This window comes from Microcaecilia unicolor, chromosome 3 (genome assembly GCF_901765095.1).
Source record: "Microcaecilia unicolor chromosome 3, aMicUni1.1, whole genome shotgun sequence".
Taxonomy (NCBI): domain Eukaryota; kingdom Metazoa; phylum Chordata; class Amphibia; order Gymnophiona; family Siphonopidae; genus Microcaecilia; species Microcaecilia unicolor.
The window spans coordinates 50,837,696-50,860,633 of record NC_044033.1 but is presented as its reverse complement, the minus strand read 5'-3'; the positions used below and the strand labels follow the sequence as shown (position 1 = coordinate 50,860,633).

Below are 22,938 nucleotides of genomic sequence, written 5' to 3'. Positions count from 1 at the left end.
CTATATTATCCCAAGCAAACTTGAGTTCAATGTGTTTTACATTTTATAATACAGTGAAACAGAATAATAGAATTCAGTAACATCATGGGAACAAGTAGATGGATATGTCTGAAACATTTATCAATGTTGAGATTAGCAAACATAGGGAAAGGGAATGGGACTTAATATACCACCTTTATGTGGTTACAATCAGAGCAGTTTATACATTATATACAGGTAATGTCACGAAACGCCTAGCCACCCGCCTGGGGTTACCCCGCAGCTACTTAGAGGGTCTATCCCCAGCACAGCACAGGTCTACCTGCACCTGCCACTTGTGCCCTACACTAGTACCCTCCTCCCACTGACTGGGTCACAACCGCCTCTGGGCGAGTCTCCTGCTCACAAATTACCCCAGTGATTTCTAGGTTACTGGAGCCACACTCTCAGTGGTCCCACAGTTCCCAGAAAACACTCACAGATCCAACACACAAACCACCAGGATTCTTTATCAGTCCAGACAAAAAGGGCGAACAATTATGTTTATTCTCTTTAAAATATTGAACAGTGAAATAAAATAGAGCAATTGGCAACCAATAACAGGTAACTGAAATATGGATCAATTGTAACACTAATTAAGCATTTGTTTACTTTCTAAAAAGTACCTGTGAAGATCAGCTGCTCACAGGTTATCAAATGTAACTGTTTACAGGGCCTTAGCAAAGAGATCTGTCTTTCTCTTCTTCCTGGCTGACTGGAGGAAAAGCCAGTATTCTCCAAATAAAAATGAGCTCCTGGGCCAATCAGAGCCCAAAACAAGAAAATTTAAACAGTAAAGGGGTCCTTTTACAAAGGTGCACTGAAAATGGCTTGCGGTAGTGTAGGCGTGGGTTTTGGTCGTGCACCAATCCATTCTTTAGCACGCCAGTAAAAAGGCTTTTTTTAAATTTTTGCCGAAAATGGATGTACAGCAAAATCAAAATTGCCATGGGCCATTTTGGGTTTGAGACCTTACCACCAGCCATTGACCTAGCAGTAAAGACTCATGCGGTAACTGGGCAGTAATGACCTACGCGCGCCAAATGCCACTTGACGCAAGTCCATTACGTGTGCCTGAAAATAAAAAATATTTTTCAGATGCGCCTATCGGACGCGCGCCATAAATGAAATTACTGCAAGAGCCACACAGTAGTCGAGCGGTAACTCCATTTTGGCATGCGTTGGGTGCATGTAGACGCTTACACAGCTTAGTAAAAGGACCTCATGCTGCTTCTTGCTTCCTGTTTTGTCATGTTCCCTACCTCAATGCAAGTGGCGTCCTCGGGCTGCGCGGGGTCCCGTCAACACACACACTTGACTGGCACAGCCCTGAGCCATGTGTGTGTAGTTCTTCTCTGGTTGCAGGCTCCTTAATTGCTTTGCTTCCATGCACCTGTTTCTGCTCTCTCTCTCTCTCTCTCTCTCTCTCTGCCTGGCTTCCAGGCTCCTTGATTGCTTTGCTTCCACCCACCTGGGTCTGCTCTTCCTCTGCTTGGCTTCCCTTGCTTCTCTCCTATTGATTTCTGGTTCCTCCTTCCCCTGCTCTTGTCCTATGGCTGTGCCCCTTCTCCCTCCTGATGTCAGATGCCAGCACTTTATCAGTTGAGCTCTCCCTGGACTCCATGCTTCGGCTTCTACGTTGATAGCTGTTACTAACTCTGTAGTTTGCTTCTTACCTATGTCCCTCATTACTGACTTTGCCTGTGCCTGGATTACTCTTCTGCCTGCCGCTTGCCTTCTGACTTTGCCTGTGCCTGGATTACTCTCTTGCCTGCCGCCTGCATACTGACTTTCGCCTGTACCTGGATTACTCTTCTGCCTGCCGCCTGCCTACTGACTTTGCCTGTGCCTGGATTACTCTCTTGCCTGCTGCCTGCCTACTGACTTTGCCTGTGCCTGGATTACTCTTCTGCCTGCCGCCTGCCTACTGACTTTGCCTGTGCCTGGATTACTCTCTTGCCTGCCGTCTGCCTACTGACTTTCGCCTGTACCTGGATTACTCTTCTGCCTTCTGCCTGCCTACTGACTTTGCCTGTGCCTGGATTACTCTCTTGCCTGCCGCCTGCCTACTGACTTTCACCTGTACCTGGATTACTCTTCTGCCTGCCACCTGCCTACTGACCTTGCCTGTGCCTGGATTAATCTCTTGCCTGCCTACTGACTTCCGCCTGTACCTGGATTACTCTCTGACCTGCTGCCTGCCTGGCCAATACGTCCACCACCCCGCTTCCAGCTCCGTCCCATAAGTCCTGCAGGCCACCCACACCTAGGGGCTCAACCTCTGGGGAATGGCAGTCAGCGCAGGTGAAATCCGGGGTTGTCCAGCCACCAAACAGAACCTGTTCCAAGCACCGAGCTCAGCAGCACTCTACTTGGTACAAGAACTCACAAGTCTGACATATTTGTGTGCTAAAACTAAAGAAAAGAACATTCATTTCTCTGTAACAGCTTTACAGATAGTTCACCTGTGTACAGTGGCATACCAAGGGTGGGGCGGTGGGGGCAGTCCGCTCCGGGTGTCAGCAGGTGGGGGGGGGGGGGTGCTCCGCTGGCGCCACAGTCCCCACCTGCCTAACACCAGCTCTGTCGACAGATGACCCTATTCTCCTGCCACCCGGCCAGCACCCAGCCTTTAAAAAAATCTCTGAAGCGCCTTGCATCTCCTCTGCTGTAAATGAAGCAAATTGCCTCGTCACGTTGGCCCTTTCCTCACTGTGTCCCGCCCTCTGATGTAACTTCCTATTTCCGTGAGGGCGGGACACAGTGAGGGAAGGGCTGATGCGACGAGGCGATTTGCTTCATTTACAGCAGAGCTGGAACTGGGGTCTGAGAAGGGGGCAGGAGGGAGAATGGGGCCATGCCTGGGGGAGAATAGGTCTGGGGCTGAAAAGGGGGGCCCTAATGCAAAGCATGTGGATGAAGGGGACTGGAACTGGGGGCTGAAAAGGAGGGTAGGTGGGATAAGGGGGCTAGTACTGGAACTGGGGGCTGAAAAGGAGCAGGGGCTGAAACTGTGTGGACTGGGGGCTGAAAAGGGGACAGGGAGAAGTGGCTGGGGCTGAAGCTCGGGACTGGTGGGAGAAAAGGGATGGGTTTGAAACTGGTAACTGGGGGCTGAAAAGGGGACAGGGAGAAGTGGCTGGGGGCTGAAGCTCAGGACTAGTGGGAGAAAGGGGCTGGGGTTGAAACTGGGGACTGGTGGGATAGTGGGGCTGAAACTGGGGGCTGAAAAGGGGGGCAGGTGAGAGATGTGGATGGAGCTGGAACTAGGGGCAGGTGGGATAATGGGGGCTGAAACTGGGGGCTGAAAAGAGGGGGCAGAGAGAGAGAGAGGGGACAGATCCTGGATGGAAGGGGGAGCGAGAGGGAGGGCAGACCCTGGATGGAAGGGGGAGTGAGAGGGAGGGCAGACCCTAGATGGATGGGAGAGGGAGGGCAAATGGTGGATTGAAGGGGCAGAGAGAAAGGGCAGACAGTGGATGGAGGGGATAGAAAGGGCAGAGTGGATGGAAGGGGGAGAGAGAGAGAGAGGGCAGACGGGCAGATGGTGGATGGAAAGGGCAGAGATAGAGGGCAGATTTGAATGGAAGGGAGAGAGAGGGCAGACAGTAGATGGAAGGGGCAAGGAGATGGATTGGATGGAGGGGACAGCAGAGAGGGCAGACACTGGAAGGCACAGAGAGAGCGAAGACAGATGCTGGATGGAAGGAAGACAGTGAAAAGACGATGAGGAAAGCAGAAACCAGAGACAACAAACTGTAAATAAAATATATATATATATTTTTTTGCTTTAGGATAAAGTAGTATTGTAGATGTGTTAATAAATGTTTATAAATAGAACATGTAAATAAGGTAATTATTTTATTGGACTAATTTTAATACATTTTGACTAACTTTCAGAGAACAAATCCCCCTTCCTCAGGTCAGGATAGGATACTGTAACAGCATTATACTGTATTGATCTGAGGAAGGAGGTTTTGGCCTCTGAAAGCTAAATGTATTAGTCCAATAAAATGGTATTATTTTATTTTCTATATTTGTTTTATTTCTATTTGTTAATTTGTAGAGTGGTGATTGGTATTTGTTAGTTGTTTTCAAATTTACATCTGCTGTCTTTATATTTTGCACAGTACTAGGGGACATTTTCTGTTTCTGTGGTGTTGCATTGTATGCAGAGTCAGGCATTGGGGGTTCAGTTTAATTTTTGTCTAAATAGAAAGTTTATGATTACTTATTCTATAGTGGATTACGGCGTATCTGTGTTTGTGAAAAAGATATGGCTTTCAGTTGGCATTGACTGTGCAGGAGCAACGATCTGTACTATTCTGTGTGGTTTCATTTTACAATAGGTGAATTGATGTTCTAGTGCTCACTGTAGTGTTTAAGATGCTTTCCTTTTCCTTGTGTGACTTGTAGAAATTACTGCTTATGGTATGCTAGAATTGCTCTATAGGTCTTGAGTGTTTTGTATTCTCGGTATGCCTAGTACTGGATTTTGGAGGGGGGTGTTAAAAAATGGCCAGCCCTGGGTGTGAACTACCCTAAGTATGCCACTGCCTGTGTAGATCCATATGCTACACAAGATAAAACTACCAGAATCCTTGTCCACACTCTCATCACCTCTCGCCTAGATTATTGCAACCTACTTCTCACCGGCCTCCCACTTAGCCATCTCTCTCCTCTTCAATCAGTCCAAAACTCTGCTGCACGACTCATTTTCCGCCAAAGTCGCTATGCTCACATTAGCCCTCTCTTCAAGTCACTTCACTGGCTCCCTATCCGTTTCCGCATTCAATTCAAACTTCTCTTACTGACTTATAAGTGCATTCACTCTGCTGCTCCCCAGTACCTCCCCACTCTTGTCTCTCTGTACGCCCCCCCCTCGGGCACTCTGCTCTGCAGATAGATCTCTCTTGTCTGTCCTCTTCTCCTCTACTGCTAATTCCAGACTCCGTTCCTTTTATCTCGCTGCACCTCACGCCTGGAATAGACTTTCCGAGCCTGTACGTCTAGCCCCGTCTTTGGCCATTTTCAAGTCCAGGCTAAAAGCCCACCTCTTTAACACTGTTTTTGACTCCTAGCCACTACTCACTTGCCCTGTACCCCACCTCTTTAATTCCCTTACCTATTAGTTGTTCTGTCTGTTTACCTGTCTTATTTAGATTGTAAGCTCTTTAAGCAGGGACTGTCTTTTCGTGTATGGTGTACAGCGCTGCATATGCCTTGTAGCGCTATAAAAGCGATAAGTAGTAAGTAGTAAATGATGATAATGTGGATACAGCAATTGATAGCCTCCTTGCTTTGTTTTGGGTGTACCAATATGGCAGTTGCTGGGGAAACCAGCTTCAGCTTTGTGACATCATGCCATTTCCTGTTCTTTCTCTAACCTCCTTGGCATGGACCACACCTTTAACATGTCTTCCTGTATTATTTTATTTATTTGGATTTAGTGCATGCATATTTATTGGTAATTCAAGGTGAGTTACAATCAGGTATAGTAGGTCATCATGGCCCTTCTTGCAACATCAATCTGCCACCCGCTATAGCATCAACCATCCAGACCCCCATTATGGCAAACCTCAAGTAGCTGGCATCCCAAATTTCGGTCCACTCCCTCTACCAGAATGAATCTTTACCAGAGATTTCTGCAGCAGGAAGGATGTGAATGCTCCTGCTGGCACAGGTGCAGTGATAGAATGACATTACTTGGGACACTTTGTAGTAGAACATTCTCACATTTCTCCTACCAGTGAAGATAGGGAATTCTCCAAAAATGTAGGGCTATATCCTAAAAGCATGAGGAAGTGGGAGACTCCAGGCACTGGAGACTGCCTTGGTAGAGAAGGGAAGAGATTATGCTCATACCTTTTTTTTTTATAGTAGCTCAAAGCAAGTTACAACAGTGGGTATTTCCTTGTCTCCAGAGTCTTGTACTCAAAGAATGAAGGATTATGTCACTTACCCAAGATCACAAGGAGAGTTAGAGGAAAATGAGCACTGGTTTCCCTGGTTTTCAGCCTGCTATATTCATTGTTAGACTATTCCTCCACTTGATGATAGAGGGAGGCTTTGATCTTAAGGAGGGGGTGGGCAGCATGATGGTATTCAACATAGTCTTGATACATACACATTTTTGAAAATGCTAAGAAATTTCCTATAAAAAAAAATCATGGAAGTTGTCCAGCTATGGAGGCACACTAGCCTGAACGGATAGACTCAAACAAGAGTAAATATATTCAGGATCAAGGGTTGTGGGTGGAGAACAACAGGTGACTATACATATAGATGACTAGATGTTTGTGGGTATATCTGTGGGCAAAAAGAAGGGCATTAATAGAAGGGCTATGAGGAAAGGCTAAAGCGGCTGGGGCTGTTCAGCTTGGAGAAAAGATGGCTGAGGGGAGATATGATAGAGGTCTATAAAATAATGAGTGAAGTGGAACAGGTAGACGTGAACCGTCTGTTTACGCTTTCCAAAAATACTAGGACTAGGGGGCATGCGATGAAGCTACAAAGTAGTAAAGTTAAAACGAATCTGAGAAAATGTTTCTTAACATGTAATTCAACTCTGGAATTAGTTGCCAGAAAATGTGGTAAATGCATTCAGCTTAGCAGAGTTTTAAAAAGGTGTGGACGGCTTCCTAAAGGAAAAGTCCATAGACCATTATTAAATTGGACTTGTGGAAAATCCACTATTTCTGGGATAAGCAGCATAAAAAGTTTTGTACTTTTTTTTTTTGGGGGGGGGGGGGGGGATTTGGCCAGGTATTTGTGACCTGGATTGGTCACTGTTGGAAACAGGATGCTGGGCTTGATGGACCTTTGGTCTGTCCCAGTATGGCAATACTTATGTACTTATGGCCCTTATGCACAAACCAAATTCAGAGTACCAAAAAGCTTTGGGAGCAACTCCACTCAATTGTATACAATAACAGCTGGAAAATAGCAGAAAAAACACAATAAATTGTGGGATATGAATACTGATCACGGAGGGGGAGAGGACCTCAGACTCGTGACAATTTCTGATCAATAAGATCATATCAATATAGTCACGTTAATGTAATCACTGGTCCTCTAACACCAACCTCCTCCTAGATGTTTCAGTCATGCGCTTCTAGCATCTAATATCTGTAAATGCCATGTGTCACAGCTAAACAACAAAAACCACAGCTACTTAGCTTGTTTGCTGCTTTAATTACGGGCCTCCCCAATGGTCCCATTTTGCCAACTGGAGCTTCATCAGGGAAAGAGGACCCAGCAACACAAACTGTGGTACAAACCCAACAAGCTGTTCGTGATGTAAAGATACGATCTTATTGATCAGAAATTGTCACGAGTCTGAGGTCCTCTCCCCCTCCGTGATCAATACGCAAACCAAATTCAGGCCATTCTGTGTATCTTTATTTCTAAACTGAAATCTCAAATATCTACATTATACCATTTATTTGTACTGTTTTTCTAACTATCCACCCTCGAGAGGCCCAAAGGATTAGGAGGAAATCAAGGCTAAACTGGTTGATATGGTTTCTTGTATCTCTGCTGTTTCTTCTGTCCATTTGGTGTTGCTGTGTCCCTCTCAAATTAATTAGCATTTGGAAACTACTGAAAGTTATTTGCACAAAGTCAAGTGCTTGACAAGGGCCTCAAAAGTTAAAGAGCACAAAACTGATTAACAGTGAAACATGGAAACACTGAGTAAGAAAGGCTGCAAAAAGAACTTATTAAAATTGACTTTTATATAAACAATTATGACTTGAAAGCAACAGCATTAACGTTAAGCATGAACAATTACGAGAGTCGCAAGCATGGAGAAATCAATTAGCTACTGATTGCACGGTAACCTTGATGTTCTTCTATTGTAGCTCTGCTGACAGAGAAAGAAAAGAAAACGACACGGCCCTGTAATTTTCTACTGGTTATGGACGTTTCTAGAGTTCTATTGCACAGCAAAACAACATGACAATATTTCATATTAATCTTACCATCTTTTAACTCAGAGGGAGAGGCAAAAGGCATGCAGAATAGAACAGATACCAAGATGATTAAAAAAAAAAAAAAGTTAGTACATTTAGGAACACTAAGTTGTTTAGTTTTACCTATAATATACAAGTGATATACTATTCTTATGACTGCTCTGTTTGACTATAGCATATCCGGGGATTGGGAATTCCATATCTTTACAATGCACATATGTTTTAAAATGTCTTAGCTAAGAACTGAGATTTGCAGACATCTGCAACTATTGTTTCTTATCAGTTGTGTCACAGGCCACCTTTTTGATAACCGTTTGTTCTTTTGATGCTGTGAGGTCTTAGATTTACTTTCATGATCCAGAATTCTTAACCACCCACACTAACCTTGTTTCTACATCTACAGAGTACTGTAGACAAGCTCATTAAGAAGACAAATCTTGCCCTCGTGGTTGGTACGAATAGCTGGCGAGAGCAGTTTATTGAAGCCATCACTGTCAGTGCTGGTAAGTTCATATCTTTACATTTAGTAAATTTGGTACCTACCATAGCCTAGATTTTGATCCTTTCCATTCAAGCATGTTACGTTTGTCTGGTGATAATTCTATGAATAGATTTTTGTAACTTGCCTAGTATGGTACTGTAGAAGATGAGAAATAAACAAAGATCAGTCTACATCTTCATAAACATCTGCCTATCCCTGGCACAAGCAGCATGGAATATATTTATCTTTTTGGATCCTGCCAAGGTCAGTGACCTGGATTGGTCACTGTTGGAAACAGTATGGTGGGCTTCATAGACGTGACAAAGATATGCTCTTATGTTCTTTAACATTTAAGATCAATTGCAAACACTTATGTAGTACATCTACATATTTCTACAGATGTATCTGTTTTAGAACATAAACTATTTGTTAAGAGCGTAGGGATATTTCTAGAGTCTGAGCTCTTTGTAGAGAAATCTGCTGATTGTATCTCAAGCAAGAACATAAAGCTGTGCCAGCCTAGGTCAAACCAGAGGTCCATCAAACCAAGTATTCTGTCTCCAACAGTGGCCAATCCATGTCACAAGTACTTGGCAGGATACAACAGAGTAGATCCATTCCATATTGTTTACACCCAGACATAAATAGTGGTTTGCCCACAACGACATGTCTAATTGCAATTTATAGATATTTCCCCCAGGTAGCTATCTAAGAACGTTACATCTTCTTGCAGTAAATTCCAATTTTTTCTCAAGCTTATCTTGAAAAGGTGTCAGCTTATAATTGTCCTTCAGATATACATTTTTTCATAGCTTGATTATTGCAGTTCCAGGGGAAAGACTGTAGGGGCTTCATGCAGAAGCTCAGCTGGTTTTCCAACTGCTCTCTGTGACCGCAGTATTAGCAAATTTGCACTGGTTCCCTCTTTAAAGCCTTCCACAGGCTGGGGCCAGGCTACCTTGTATGTAACATTCAGAGTGAGACCCCCACTCAATTTCTCTACTCAATAAACTCAGTCCTGCCTTGTATCGCTCAGGTGAGGCAATGCAAGTTGGCAAAATATGAGCTTGTGCACCCATCTTATGGAAATCCTTCCCCAGGATTCTACACCTTGGAAGGAGAATAAAGCTTAGATACCCTTGAAGACTGGCGAGTCTCCTGCATTTTACTAATCAGATATAGAGAGTAATGTAATGTTGGGAGGTGCTGGAAAGCACGGTTATATATAGAAGGAAAATAGAAGGATTTGGGTAGCCTTCAAGTTTTTCATTTCAATCTCATTAGCTCTGGGTAACTATTCACAGGAAAGAAATAGGTTGGACTTGATAGCTTAAAGTATTTCATCCTGATTTTTGTTCTCCTTGGGTTAGCGTGTCTTCTGAGGAGAATTCCTTGGAGCTCTGTTCATCCAACCAAGACTCTTCATTCACCATTGAATAAGCAGAAGTGTGTTATTTGTGGGATTATTTTTTTTATGAGAGCGTCAATATTCTATTTTTTCTTTTTAACTAGTATATTGTGTAGGACAGTTATTTCAGAAAACTTGTTCAGTATTTTCCATATGTATGTAAGTAGTGGTGTTAGAAAAGCTGCTATTTACATATTGTAATGGCTCAGAGGCTGAGTCCCAACAGGATAAGCCAACTGTAGGAGATCTGATTCTTTTTCTCCACGGTCCAGGTACAGAACCCCAAGGGAGGTTGAAAACCTGGAATGGTCTCAGAAGGGACGGGAACCTAGCCCTAAAGTCACTCCCTGGAAACCCAAGGGTTAGTCCGTGGGGGCAGGCCAGTGTGCAGAGTTAGCCCAGTATCCCTGGCTCACTAAGCAATATAATATGGATTCACATCCAGGCTGGGAGGAGGAGGGGCCCGCATAGGCTGACAAGGAGAACACTGAGATGGGAAATGAGGGAGCTAAGATAGAGTGGTTGGAACAGGAAGAGCTTCAGACTGCCTCAGAGTTACCCTTCCCTGGAGAAGAGGAAAAAATGGAAGTTGCTGCAGAATGAATTAAACAAGCAGGTCAGTGCTCAACTGCCTGGAAGCTATTGTTAACTCACACCGTCCCAGTGGGTGGTACCGGGAGTTTCCCAGTTGCCGGTATAAGGGTGGAGGGACGAGGATCAGATGCAGCGACACTGGGTCTGTCTGAAAGTGTATGAGAGTTACTAACAGGCTTATTTTCAAAAGAGAAGGGCGCCCATCTTCCAACACAAATCGGGAGATGGGCGTCCTTCTCCCAGGGTCGCCCAAATCGGCATAATCGAAAGCCGATTTTGGGCGTCCTCAACTGCTTTCCGTTGCGGGTATGACCAAAGTTCACGGGGGCGTGTTGGAAGCGTAGCGAAGGCGGGACTTGGGCATGTCTAACACATGGGCGTCCTTGACCGATAATGGAAAAAAGAAGGCCCGACTTTACTAGGTCCATTTTTTGTTACGACCAAGCCTCAAAAAGGTGCCCGAACTGACCAGATGACCACCGGAGGGAACCAGGGATGACCTCCTCTTACTCCCCCAGTGGTCACCAACCCCTCCCACCCTAAAAAAAACTTTAAAAATACTTTTTGCAAGCCTCTATGCCAGCCTCAAATGTCATACCCAGCTCCATGACAGCAGTGGGTGCCCTTCAGGCAGGCGGACCCAGGCCCATCCCCACCTACCTGTTACACTTGTAGTGGTAAATGTGAGCCCTTCAAAGCCCACCAGAAACCCACTGTACCCACATATAGGTGCCCCCCTTCACCCGTAAGGGCTATGGCAGTGGCGTACAGTTGTGGAGAGTGGGATTTGGGGGGCTCAGCACACAAGGTAAGGGAGCTATGCACCTGGGAGCAATTTGTGAAGTCCACTGCAGTGCCCCCTATGGTGCCCGGTTCATGTCCTGGCATGTCAGGGGGACCAGTGCACTACGAATGCTGGCTCCTCCCACGACCAAATGTCTTGCATTTGGTCGTTTCTGAGATGGGCGTCCTCGGTTTCCATTATCACCGAAAATCGGGGCAACCATCTCTAAGGATGACCATCTCTAAGGTCGACCTAAATTTCCATTTGGGTGTCCCCGACTGTATTATCGAAATGAAAGATGGGTGCCCATCTTGTTTTGATAATACGGGTTTCCCCGCCCCTTTGCCAGGACATTTTGCGAGGACGTCCTCAGGAAAACTTGGGCGCCCCTTTCGATTATGCCCCTCTTAGTAATTTGAGGATTCTAAGTGAATTTTAAACTGACAGTTTTTGCCTGTGGGGGTTTGTGTGTGTTTGTTTTTTTCTTCAGCCTGACAGAGCTGTGGTTTTGGGGAGAGAGAAGCTTAAACTTCTTCTGAGTTTTCTGCTCTGCTGACCAGTGAGGATTGGAACTGATTACTGACAGAACTTTACCTGAAGGGGGAGGGCTGAAATGCATTCTTCCAGTTTCTTTTGACGGTTTTGTGAACTGTGTAATGGGCAAGCTCTGTGGAGTACAAAAAAAAACTGCTTATACCAAGAAATAGCTGTGAGGGTTTTCTGTTTCAAGGACAATACAGCCAGGTGGGTGGAACTGTGATTTATGCTGGCTTGAACTTTGTTTTGATTTTCCTTTTTGCCTGGGGGAAACACTCTAATAGGAAACAACTGGATTCGGATCTGGACTGTGGTGGGGGGGGGGGGGGGGGGGGGGGGGATTCCTGCTGTTTCCTGTGTCTCAGCTATCCCAAGAATGCAAGAAGGTCCTAACAAGGTTTTATTGTGGAGATACAACCAAGGGACCCATTACAACATATATATGCATAATACACACACCGGCTGATATTCGGCCCATAGTGGTCAGGGTTTTTTTTAAACATTCAGTGCTGCAGGCAGAATTAGCCCCAGATATTCAATCCCAGGCCATATCCAGGCATCGTCATTGAATATCTGGGGATAATTAAAGATGTGCTGGATAATGGATCTTATACGGGTCCTGGCTGAATGTTGTCTGGAACATACATAAAGTCAGTACCCTTTGCTGCTCAAATTCCCACCTCCCTTCTCTGTGATCTTGATCCCCCTCCCTCCCACCCCCATATATCCCACTGGGGACATGCCTGGTGGTCTAGTGGGGTCCAAAAGGCAGAACAATGACCATGCGCTCCTGCCCATCATGACTGCTGTTACAAATGGCTTTCATTACCTCTAGTGGCAGCCTTGGTCAACCCTTCTGCACATGGGGGTGGAAGGGAGGGGGGTATCAGGATCACAGGGGAGGAAAGGGGAACTAGGAAGGCTGATGTTGCAAGCCAGAAGTTAATTGAGCACCAGCCAATATACAGACTGGTGCCCAGGCATAAATGCAGACATCTTAAGTTAGGTACAGATTAACCACTTAGGTGCTATTCTATAAAGCTTGGTTGCACTTTATAGAATACCAATCAACACACAATATTTTCCGTGCTAATTTTTCAGCACGATGTGTGCGAACATCTATTGCGTGCAGGCAAGAGGGGCTTGGTTATGTGTGGGGAAATGGGCATTTCGTGGGCGTTCTAAAATTTAGATGACTAGTTATAAAATATTGCCCTGTGTGCCTACATCTACGCGCCAGGATTTACACCATGTTTTAGTTGGTGTAAATGGATGCGCGCAAATTTAGGAACTGAAATATCAATTAAGCATATTCTGTAATTGGCACCTAAATCTAGGTACCGATTATAGAATATGCTTAATCAGCACTGATTTCAGTGCCAGTTTTTTAGGTGCCATATATAGAATCTCCTCCATAACGGGTAAGTGGTAACGTTTACATATGCAGAACCCCTAAGTGATATCTTACTATTTTTGAAGGTGCTCATCTGTTACATATATATTCCCATGGTATCTACTTTATAAATGAAGAGTGACTACACGGCACGTCACACATCTCTCCCGGCGTAGTTAAACTTACAGACAGGAACACAGCTGCGGGTGACCGTCGAGCACTGGGCGGGGATCGTCCGACAGCGGCTCCGAGGCACAGACCGACAGGTCCGATGAGCTGCTGCCGCCGCCGCCGCTTCTGTGACCGCAGACCGTCCTGGGAGCCGGCGCTTCCCTCTGCAGCTTTCCTGGGCGGGGGCTTGGCTGGACCCGGTGGGGCTCAGACTGCTTTCTTGACGGTGCTCCTTTTGCCCGTTTTAATGGGCTCAATGGCTTGTTATATTTATTTTACAAAAACTCCTAGTTTAGTAAGCCTTTTTGTAATATATTCTGCAAGATATGCATGCCATTTCCCTCTTCCTACCTAGATGACCTATGCAAAATTGGGTTTCACTTTTTGTTTGTACTTTTCTATTGTTATTTATTTATGACCATGTTCAAGGCAGGACCAATGGCAGGTGTCGGGTTTGTCTTTTTCAAAACGTTGGCGACCCTAGGCACACCATTCATGTAGCTGGTGGAGATGTCCAAACCCCCGCCAGCTGAAGACATCCACAGTCCATCAAATCCCAGTCAGAAAACCTTAGCAATCAGCAGCAGCAGAGGCGTAGCTAGGTGGGTCGCCAGGGGAGCAACTGCTCCCCTAAAGAGACTTACGACTGCATCGGCACCTATTTCTGATGCGATCTGTCGCATTTAAATTAAGCGCCAGCGCCGTTGGCAGTCCACTCCCCCAGAGTCCTCAACCTGGCTATGCTTCTGAGCAGCAGCTCTCTAAGCGACCAATGCTGGCAGCATAGGCATGCTCAGTTGTTGTGCATGCTTAATTCATAGGTAAGAACTGAGTATGTGATAGCTCAGAGCTCTGCCACTGACTGACACAGCTTTCTAAACATAGGTGGGCAGGCTGCAGATGTCTTCAGCTGTCAGGGTTCGGAAATTCCCACCAGCTAAGGTATTTAATTTTTTAAAATTTTATAGGCAAGTGGCGGTGTGGAGGAAGGGGAGAGAGGAAATGTGTGCCCACCCAACCATAGGAGCCAACTTTTCAAAATTATTGGGGGTGCTAAGCCCAGTGGAAATAACCCCTCCCTGGACACATACAAGTAATTTTCTCAATATTGGGGGTGCTCAAGCACCCAGGGGCGGCCTGGCCATTAGGCCACCTGAAGCGGGGGCCTCAGGTGGCACTCTTCAGGAGTTGCATCTCGGGGGACGGCTTCGCAGCGTCTTACCTCGTCATGGTGACGTTCCAAACCCAGTAGCGGCAGTGATTCCCTTATGCTGCCGCCACCGGCACCCGCCTCTTCCCTTTACTGCGGCTGCCTGAAGTAACTTCCTGTTTCGCTCAGGCAGCCACAGTAAAGGGAAGAGGTGGGTGCCGGCAGGGGCAGGGCAGCATATGGGAATGATTGAGCTGCCGGGTTTGGAACATCACTGTGACGAGGTAAAACGCTCACGGTGGGGGGGGGGGGGGGCGTGTAAGCTCCATCTCAGGCAGAATCTTGCCTTGGGCCGGCCCTGCAAGCACCCACAGAATCAGTTCTTCTGCTGACTTAACCTACCTGTAGGCCTGTCCAAAAATTGCCTTCTGGCTATGCCACTGGGTTAAGGAGAGGTGAACTCAAACCTAAAGAGAGATTTATAGTTGCAGCCCAGGACAGTGGATTTTGGATGAGATGGTTCACAACCAGCAGGGAAACAACTGGGAAAATAGATAAATGCAGATTTTATAAGAAAGAACTGGAAACAGCTACTCATCTTGTTGCTGGCTGTGATATATTAATGTCAGAAAAGCTACATACAGAAAGACAGACAGAGTAAGATGGAAATTTACAAACACTCTAACACTACAGTACTAGAAAAACACTGAGAGGATAGGCCTGGGAGCACTCTAGAGAAGGAAAAGGTTAAGATCACCTGGGATATCCTCCTTCCAGCTGATAAAATGCTTGAGGCAAGAACACTTGCCACAGTAATAAAAGAAAAATCAAATGAGAAGGACATTGATTAGTGTCACACTGCCAAGTGATTATTCTGTGCACGATATGGAAAGAGAGAAGATCCTCAAGTATCAAGGAATGCAGTTAGAGACCAAGAAAATGTGGCAGAAGGATACAGAAATATTTCTTGCTATGCCGGGTTCTGCAGTTGTGATTTAAAAGCAATTTCCAAGAACACAATAATAGGTTGGTTATACATATTACCTCCTATGAACTCCAGAAGGAAGTACTAGCAGTAAATTTGAGAGATTGGGATCATGCCCTGGCCTAGGAGTGAGGTTTGTTACTGTCATGGTATGTGCAAAATTAACCCATTTGGACACTTTGTCCACCCCCCACCCCCACAAATCCCCTGTCAGAATAGTACCTAAACAAAATGTGGAACAAGCTATAAGTTATAGTTTATTTGAGATCATGGGGACACTTTTCAAATGGGCATTTCATGGGTAATGACTGATTTATTTGTGGGGAAAAAATCCCTTTGAAAACTCTCTTCTCCCTCTATAGCAAAAAAGCACTGGATGTGTGACTATGACCTGCTCTGCAAAGTACCGAAGTGTAATTTAATTTTTATTCGCCTTGCATACTTTTTGACAGGTAATTTGCAGCAGTAAACTCCATATCTATATGTGTACCTTCAGCCCTGCCAAGCCATCGGTATCCTGAGTGAAATTCCACAGGAAGTTTCCCTATGATAATTGGCTTCCAGGAAGGCTGAAAATTTGCTTCTATATTTTTAAATTTCAGTGTGACATCTGGTGGGTAGATTCTGGGTTCATAAATGAGTTGCGGTACACAAGAACATGAGGCATTATACGGAAACGGATAGGGAGCCAGTGAAGTGACTTCAGGAGAGGGCTGATATGGGCATAACGACTTTGGCGAAATATTAGTCGTGCAGCAGAATTTTGAACAGATTGAAGAGGAGAGAGGTGGCTGAGTAGAAGACCTGTGAGAAGCAAGTTGCAGTAATCTAAGCGAGAGGTGATGAGAGTGTGGATGAGGGTTCTGATAGCGTGTTTCAGAAAGGAAAGGGCAAATTTTGGTGATATTATAAAGGAAGAAACGACAGGTTTTAGCAATCTGTTGAATATGTGCAGAGAAGGAGAGGGAGGAGTCGAAGATGACCCCAAGGTTACGAGCAGATGAGACAGGAAGAATGAGCGAAGAATCTCAACAGAAGTTTACACAAAAGCACTACCATCTCCTTTCTCCTGATGGCCATTCTTCTCCCTGCTTGTGGCTTTTGCCATCACTTTTTCTACCCTGCAATCATCTGATATGATCTCCTCTCAGGTCTTGCTCTTCTTTTGTGCACAGAGGTATTTCACCCACTAAACTTGTTCTACTCTGTAGGGTTTTTGCAGCTCAAATGTATGGCCCTGCATTTTTAGCATTAAATATCAATTGCCAAATTCCAGACTGTTCTTCAGGTTTCACTAGTTCCTCATATTATCTTACCTTCCAGGCTACTTATATTTGTCATCCTCAGAGAGGCAAGCATTACCCGATTATCCTTCTGCAATATTGTTCAAAAACATGTTAAAAAGAACCGGCCAAGGACTGATCCCTGTGCCAATCCACTGGTAATACACTTATTCTTAGAGTAAACACCATTTGTCACATTTACTTCAACTGTCCTTCAGTGGTTTCATTCTTTTCTAATGAATAGGCACTATTCGGTAACGAAGGATGGAAAGTTTTCTAATTCATGGCCACCATCATGTGGAGTTCCACAAGGATCTCTTATATCTCCAATATTATATCATACTAGTAAAAAAGGCCCGTTTCTGTGAGCAATGAAACGGGCGCTAGCAAGGTTTTCTTGCGAGCAGTGTCGTGAGGTGTTTGGAGGGCAGCGTCGGGAGGGCGCATGCAGGACGGCAGCGTCGGAAGGGTGCAGGTGGGTAGTTTTTTTGTGGAGGGTGGCAGCTTCAGGGTCCCGGCGGATCAGGTGTTCGGACGGCACTCCTCCCCCTGCCTAGCTGTGTTTGTCGCTGTGCATTGGGGGGGGGGGGGGTGGAGGCCCTGTGTAGGTCGCTGTTTCTGGCTGTGCGTCGGGGGGGGAGCGTCAGAGGGCGGTGGAACTGCCGATCGGCTGAGTGTCATAGCCCCGCCCTTCAAGTCATCACGTTGTGACGCGAGGGCGGGGCAGACACTCATGGGATCTTGCAACTACAAATTTACATCTAGAATGTTGGGGTTGTGAATTATGTGTGGATGGGGCGTGGCTGAGGGCGGGTCTATGAGTGAGAGTGAGAGTGAGTGGTGATGACAGCCTAGAAAACTACAGGGCTTCAGTGTTTCCCTGCCACACAGTGAGGTTCAGAACGTTGGAGGTGAGAATTATTTATACAGGGCTTTTTTGTGCTGGTACTTGTTGGTATGACGTACTGCCACATTTTTTTCCCTTGCCTGCTCATCCCCCCCCCCCCCCCCCCCCCATCTCCTGCCTCTCTCCTGCAGCCACTTTTGCTTTTCCCGAACAGCAACAGGCAAAGCAAGAAGTAGCAGGCGAGAGACTGCAGTGCTAGGACACACGCAGTCGGCTCTGCCTGCCACTCCCCTGTCCCTAAACAGGAAGTTGACGTCAGAGGGGCAGATGATCGGCAGAGCTGACAGTGCATGCCTGAGCACTGTGGCCCCGCACCTTTTACCCCTTGATTTGCCCGCCGTTGCTGATTATTGGGAGAAGCAGCAGCGGCCGCAGGGATGATGCTCGATGGGAAAAAGGGAGCAAGGAGAGAGAGATGCTGGATGGGGAGATAGGAAGCAAGGGTTGAAATGCTGGATATTGTTTCTCTATGCTTTTAATATTGGATATTATATCTGTTCTGCTATTACTGATATATACAAATTATTTTGGTATATTTTTACATTTTTAGTATTACTCATTTTATTGGACTCTTCTGTGCTCTGTGTCTCACTGTTTACAGAAATGAGCAGTTTATTGGGATCCCAACATGTTTTATGCTTGCTCTCAGTCGCCTCCTTCACTCATCTCACACAGTGATCTGTTTTGTGCTCATTTATATTTTGTGCTACTAGATGGATATGAGTATATGTCATCCTATTCACTGTTTGTATATTTATTGCATTTTAGTTTTGTTTCACATTTGTAAAAATGGCATCTGCATTACAAGCCCTCGTTTTTACTTTTGATAGTTTTATTTCAGATATTTTAAGTAAATGATTAAAGACATATAGGCTTAGACTTGTTATTAGGATAATCCAAACTGTCACAAATACAAGTCTTTATTCTCCTATTATATCTCATATTTTCTGTTAATTACGGGGGGAAAAGACTTCTGAAGCTCAGCAAATTCACTTGATTCATGTGTTGTCTTATATTGAAAGACCACCATACAGCTGAGCAGGCTTCCACATCAGTCTTTTTTTTTTTTTTTTTAAACCCTGTTTATTTTCACTTTTTATTTTACAATTTTTTTCAATATTGTATATTTCTGATTTTCTTCTACTTTTATATCAGTGTTTATCGTAATAAAAATTGTATAGTAAGAGCACTTATTATTTTTATTTTATTTATTTGTTGCATTTGTATCCCACATTTTCCCACCTACTTGCAGGCTCAATGTGGCTTACATAGTACAGTGATGGCGATTGGCAATTCTGGTTTGAGAAATAAAGAGTGGTATTGCATTAAACTTACATACGTGACAGAGAGGGGCATAATTGAACTGGGCGCCCATCTTTAAGGGCGCCCCAGCGAAGGGGCGGGGCATCCCGTATTATCGAAACAAGATGGGTGTCCATCTTTCGTTTCGATAATACAATCAGGGACACCCAAATCTCAACATTTAGGTCGACCATCTGGACATTTAGATCGACCTTAGAGATGGCCGACATTGGTTTTCACTGATAATGGAAACCAAGGACAGCCATCTCAAAAACGAACGAATCCAAGCCATTTGGTCGTGGGAGGAGCCAGCATTCGTAGTGCACTGGTCCCCTCTCACATGCCAGGACACCAACCGGGCATCCTAGGGGGCACTGCAGTGGACTTCACAAATTGATCCCAGGTGCATAGCTCCCTTACCTTGGGTGCTGAGCCCCCCAACCCCCCCCAAAAAAAACCCACTGCCTACACCTATACAACACTACCATAGCCCTTAAAGGGTAACGGGGGCACCTAGATGTGGGTACAGTGGCTTTCGGGTGGATTTTGGAGGGCTCCCATTTACCACCACAAGTATAACAGGTAGGGGGGATGGGCCTGGGTCCGCCTGCCTGAAGTGCACTGCAGTACCCACTAAAAACTGCTCCAGGGACCTGCATACTGCTGTGATGGAGCTGGGTATGACATTTGAGGCTGGCATAGAGGCTGGAAAAAATGTTTTTTAATTTGTTTTTTTGGGTGGGAGGGGGTTAGTGACCACTGGGGGAGTAAGGGGAGGTGATCCCCGATTCCTTCCGATGGTCATCTGGTCAGTTCGGGCACCTTTTTGAGGCTTGATCTTGAACAAAAAGGGACCAAGTAAAGTCGGCCAAATGCTCATCAGAGACACCTTTCTTTTTTCCATTATCGGCCGAGGATTCCCATCTTTTAACCACGCCCTCGACCCGCCTTTGGTACAGTGCGACACGCCCCCTTGAACTTTGGTCGTCACTGCAACGGAAAGCAGTTGAGGATGCCCAAAATCGGCTTTCGATTATGCCGATTTGGGCGCCCTTAGGAGAAGGATGCCCATCTCCTTCGAAAATAAGCAGGAGAGTGAATTGAATAGTCAAGGACAGAGAATTAAGTTTTGTCCAGATCTGGTATAAGTTTCATTGTGTTGTAGGGTTCAGGTGACTAGGTTGGATGGTTATGGTATTCCTTTTCGAACAAATTGGTTTTTAATGATTTCCGGAAGTTTGTTAGGTCGTGCATTGTTTTCATGATGTTCGGTAGTACATTCCATAGTTGCGTGTTTATGTAGAAAAATCTGGATGCATATGTTGATTTATATTTTAGTCCTTTACAGCTTGGGTAGTGGAGATTTAGGTATGTGCGTGCTGACCTATTTGTGTTCCTGGTTGGTAAATCTATGATATCTGTCATTTAGGCCGGGGCTTCGCCATGAATAATTTTATGAGCCAAGGTGCAGATTTTGAACGCAATTCGTTCTTTGATTGCGAGCCAATGTAGTTTTTCACGTAAGGGTTTGTTGCTTTCATATCTTGTTTTTCCAAATATGAGTCTGGCTGCGGTGTTTTGGACAGTTTGGAGTTTCTTAATAATTTGTCCTTTGTATCCAGCATAGATTGCATTACAGTAGTCTAGGTGACTTAGCACAATTGATTGTACCAGGCTGCAGAATATTTCTCTTGGGAAGAAAGGTTTTACTCTCTTGAGTTTCCACATTGAGTGGAACATTTTCTTTGTTGTAGTTTTCGCTTGGCTTATCTGAATGATTGTGCTGGCTCGCTCTAAAGAGCACTATTGTTTTGCCTAAAGCTTCCTCAGGAGAGTGTTATTCATTTCTCAGCTCATTCTTCCTTTTGGGCACGTCAGTGATTCAAAATGGCATTATTATTTTAGTGCTGCATTTATTATTTATGACGGTGCTGGTTTTTTTCCACTTGATGATGTCGGACGCAAGCGCTCTTATGATCTCTCCTGCTTGTGACTAGTTTCACTTTCAGTCAACATTTGTCTGCCGGTACTCGGCAGTTTTGTTCAGTGCAGGTAGCACTTTTGAAGTTCAGTCTTGGTAAGTGTTATTGCGGTCCCCCACCACTCTGTCCATTTATTTAGTTTTTTTACAGTGTTTTGCTATTATTATTTTTCATTTCCCCCGATGGGCCTTAAAGTAACTGGGTTAGGAACTAGTTGAATGGAAGGCGACAGAGGGTAGTGATAAATGGAGCTCATTTTGAAGAAAAAGATGTTAACAGTGGTATGCTGCAAGGTTTGGGTTACTATCCAGATACTAGCATTTGAATATCCAGTTTAAAAATTGGCCAGATAAATCATAAGGAGAAGGGCTGGATTTTCTTTAAAGCCAGTTGGCTTGGTGGAAAGACCTGAAAAGGTTGTCATAGCTAGAGGCTCATAGTATATCAATATCATTTTTCAGAAAGACATGCTTTATTGCTGAAAATGTAAAACTCCTCCTAAAATTAACTGAAGAACCAGGAATAGAAACCTTTCCATCAGGGTTCCCAGCAACTTTTTATTTACATATCATATGATCAAATGGAAAATTACAAATAGAAGGATTGCAGTGGTGTGTTGATAGGATCTAATTTATACCCCACAGAATACATTCAAATTAGAAAGGTTCACATTAGGTTGAAGAAAAAATTGAAGCAATCAGAATTTTCTCATCATAGTCACAGTAAGAATCTGACCTGAAGCCCTTCCCTGGGCATAGTGAGGTCAATTCTCGGCTCAAGGTCAATGTTCTTTGGGAGTTAGCCAGGCATATCTTCGCATTAAAATGTCTATCCTTGAGATCACGTGATGCAGTGAGAGGAGACAGACGTGTTTTGCCTCCTGCTCGAGGGTCCCAATCCTCATCCTTTGACATCGCCATTAAAATCCACATTTAACCTGCAGTTTGGCTCGGTAGTGCAGTGGTGGGTCTTATGGACAAATACCTTACGCCAAAGAGTAGGATGGCCGCAAAATCAGCAAAAAAAGGGTCGGAACGCTCCAGAACTGCTGAAGACAAAATGGCGGACCAGGGACAGGCCCCGCAGCTTACCTGCACGGAAGCAGCGATCACGGAACTTACCAAAGCGGTAGTGCTTGCCCTGGAACCGCGACTACAACAGCTGTCGGAGCAGCTGGCGGGGATCTCCCAAATAACGGCGGAATTAACCCGGAGAACCGGCGAATTGGAGTGCCGAGTGTCAGATATAGAAGATGGCGCGCAGGGGAATGGTGTAGAACTGACGCGCTTGCGAGAGCTGGTGGTGGACCAACAAAACAAGCTAGAGGATCTTGAAAACAGGTCCCGCCGGGATAATCTTCGACTACTAGGCATTCCGGAAGCAGTGCCCGAAAGATCTTTGCGCCGGGTCTTGGAACGCTGGATGAGCCCGATGGTAGCGCGGGAAGAAGAACCAGACCCGGTGAAGCTTGAGCGTGCACATCGGTTAGGAGCTGCTCGAACCGGAGAAGGACGCCCGAGAATAGTGATTGTCAAGTTCCTTAACTCAGCCCAGAAAGATGTATTCCTTCAACATTACCGGCAACACAAGGAAGAGGTTGCCTATGAGGGAGTACAAGTGCGGGTATACCAAGATTATTCTGCAGCGCTGGCGGCAAAGCGCCGCCAGTACTCTGAAGTCTGTTCTCGTTTGATCGAGAGGAAATATAAATTTCAAGTCCGCTATCCCGCAGTTTTGAAAGTGTGGCATAATGGCCAGTGGCGTACCCACGACACACCAGGGAGCGCGATGGCCTGGCTTAATGGAGTTCCTGAGCAGCACGTGGCAGATGAACAAGTGGGGTGAGGCCGAGACAGCCGGGAGAGATCGTGGAGGAACAAACTACCTTGAAGAGTTGGTGGTAAAGGGGTTAGATGTCTGGCCAGAAAAGATTTAAACCATACCTGTTCAAGTGTTTTTGTTCAAGTTGT

The 22,938-nt window shown here is 45.3% G+C and overlaps 1 protein-coding gene across 4 annotated transcripts in view; it reads left to right on the top strand.

The window, feature by feature from the left end:
- The window catches only part of SLC8A1 (solute carrier family 8 member A1), an 879,594-nt gene that overhangs the window by 749,748 nt on the left and 106,908 nt on the right, over positions 1-22,938 (top strand). For all 4 annotated transcript variants that reach the window (XM_030195912.1, XM_030195915.1, XM_030195914.1 and 1 more), the window contains one exon: positions 8,395-8,494. In XM_030195912.1, coding sequence (XP_030051772.1) covers positions 8,395-8,494 — 100 coding nt within the window. The remainder of the gene's footprint in view (positions 1-8,394; positions 8,495-22,938) is intronic.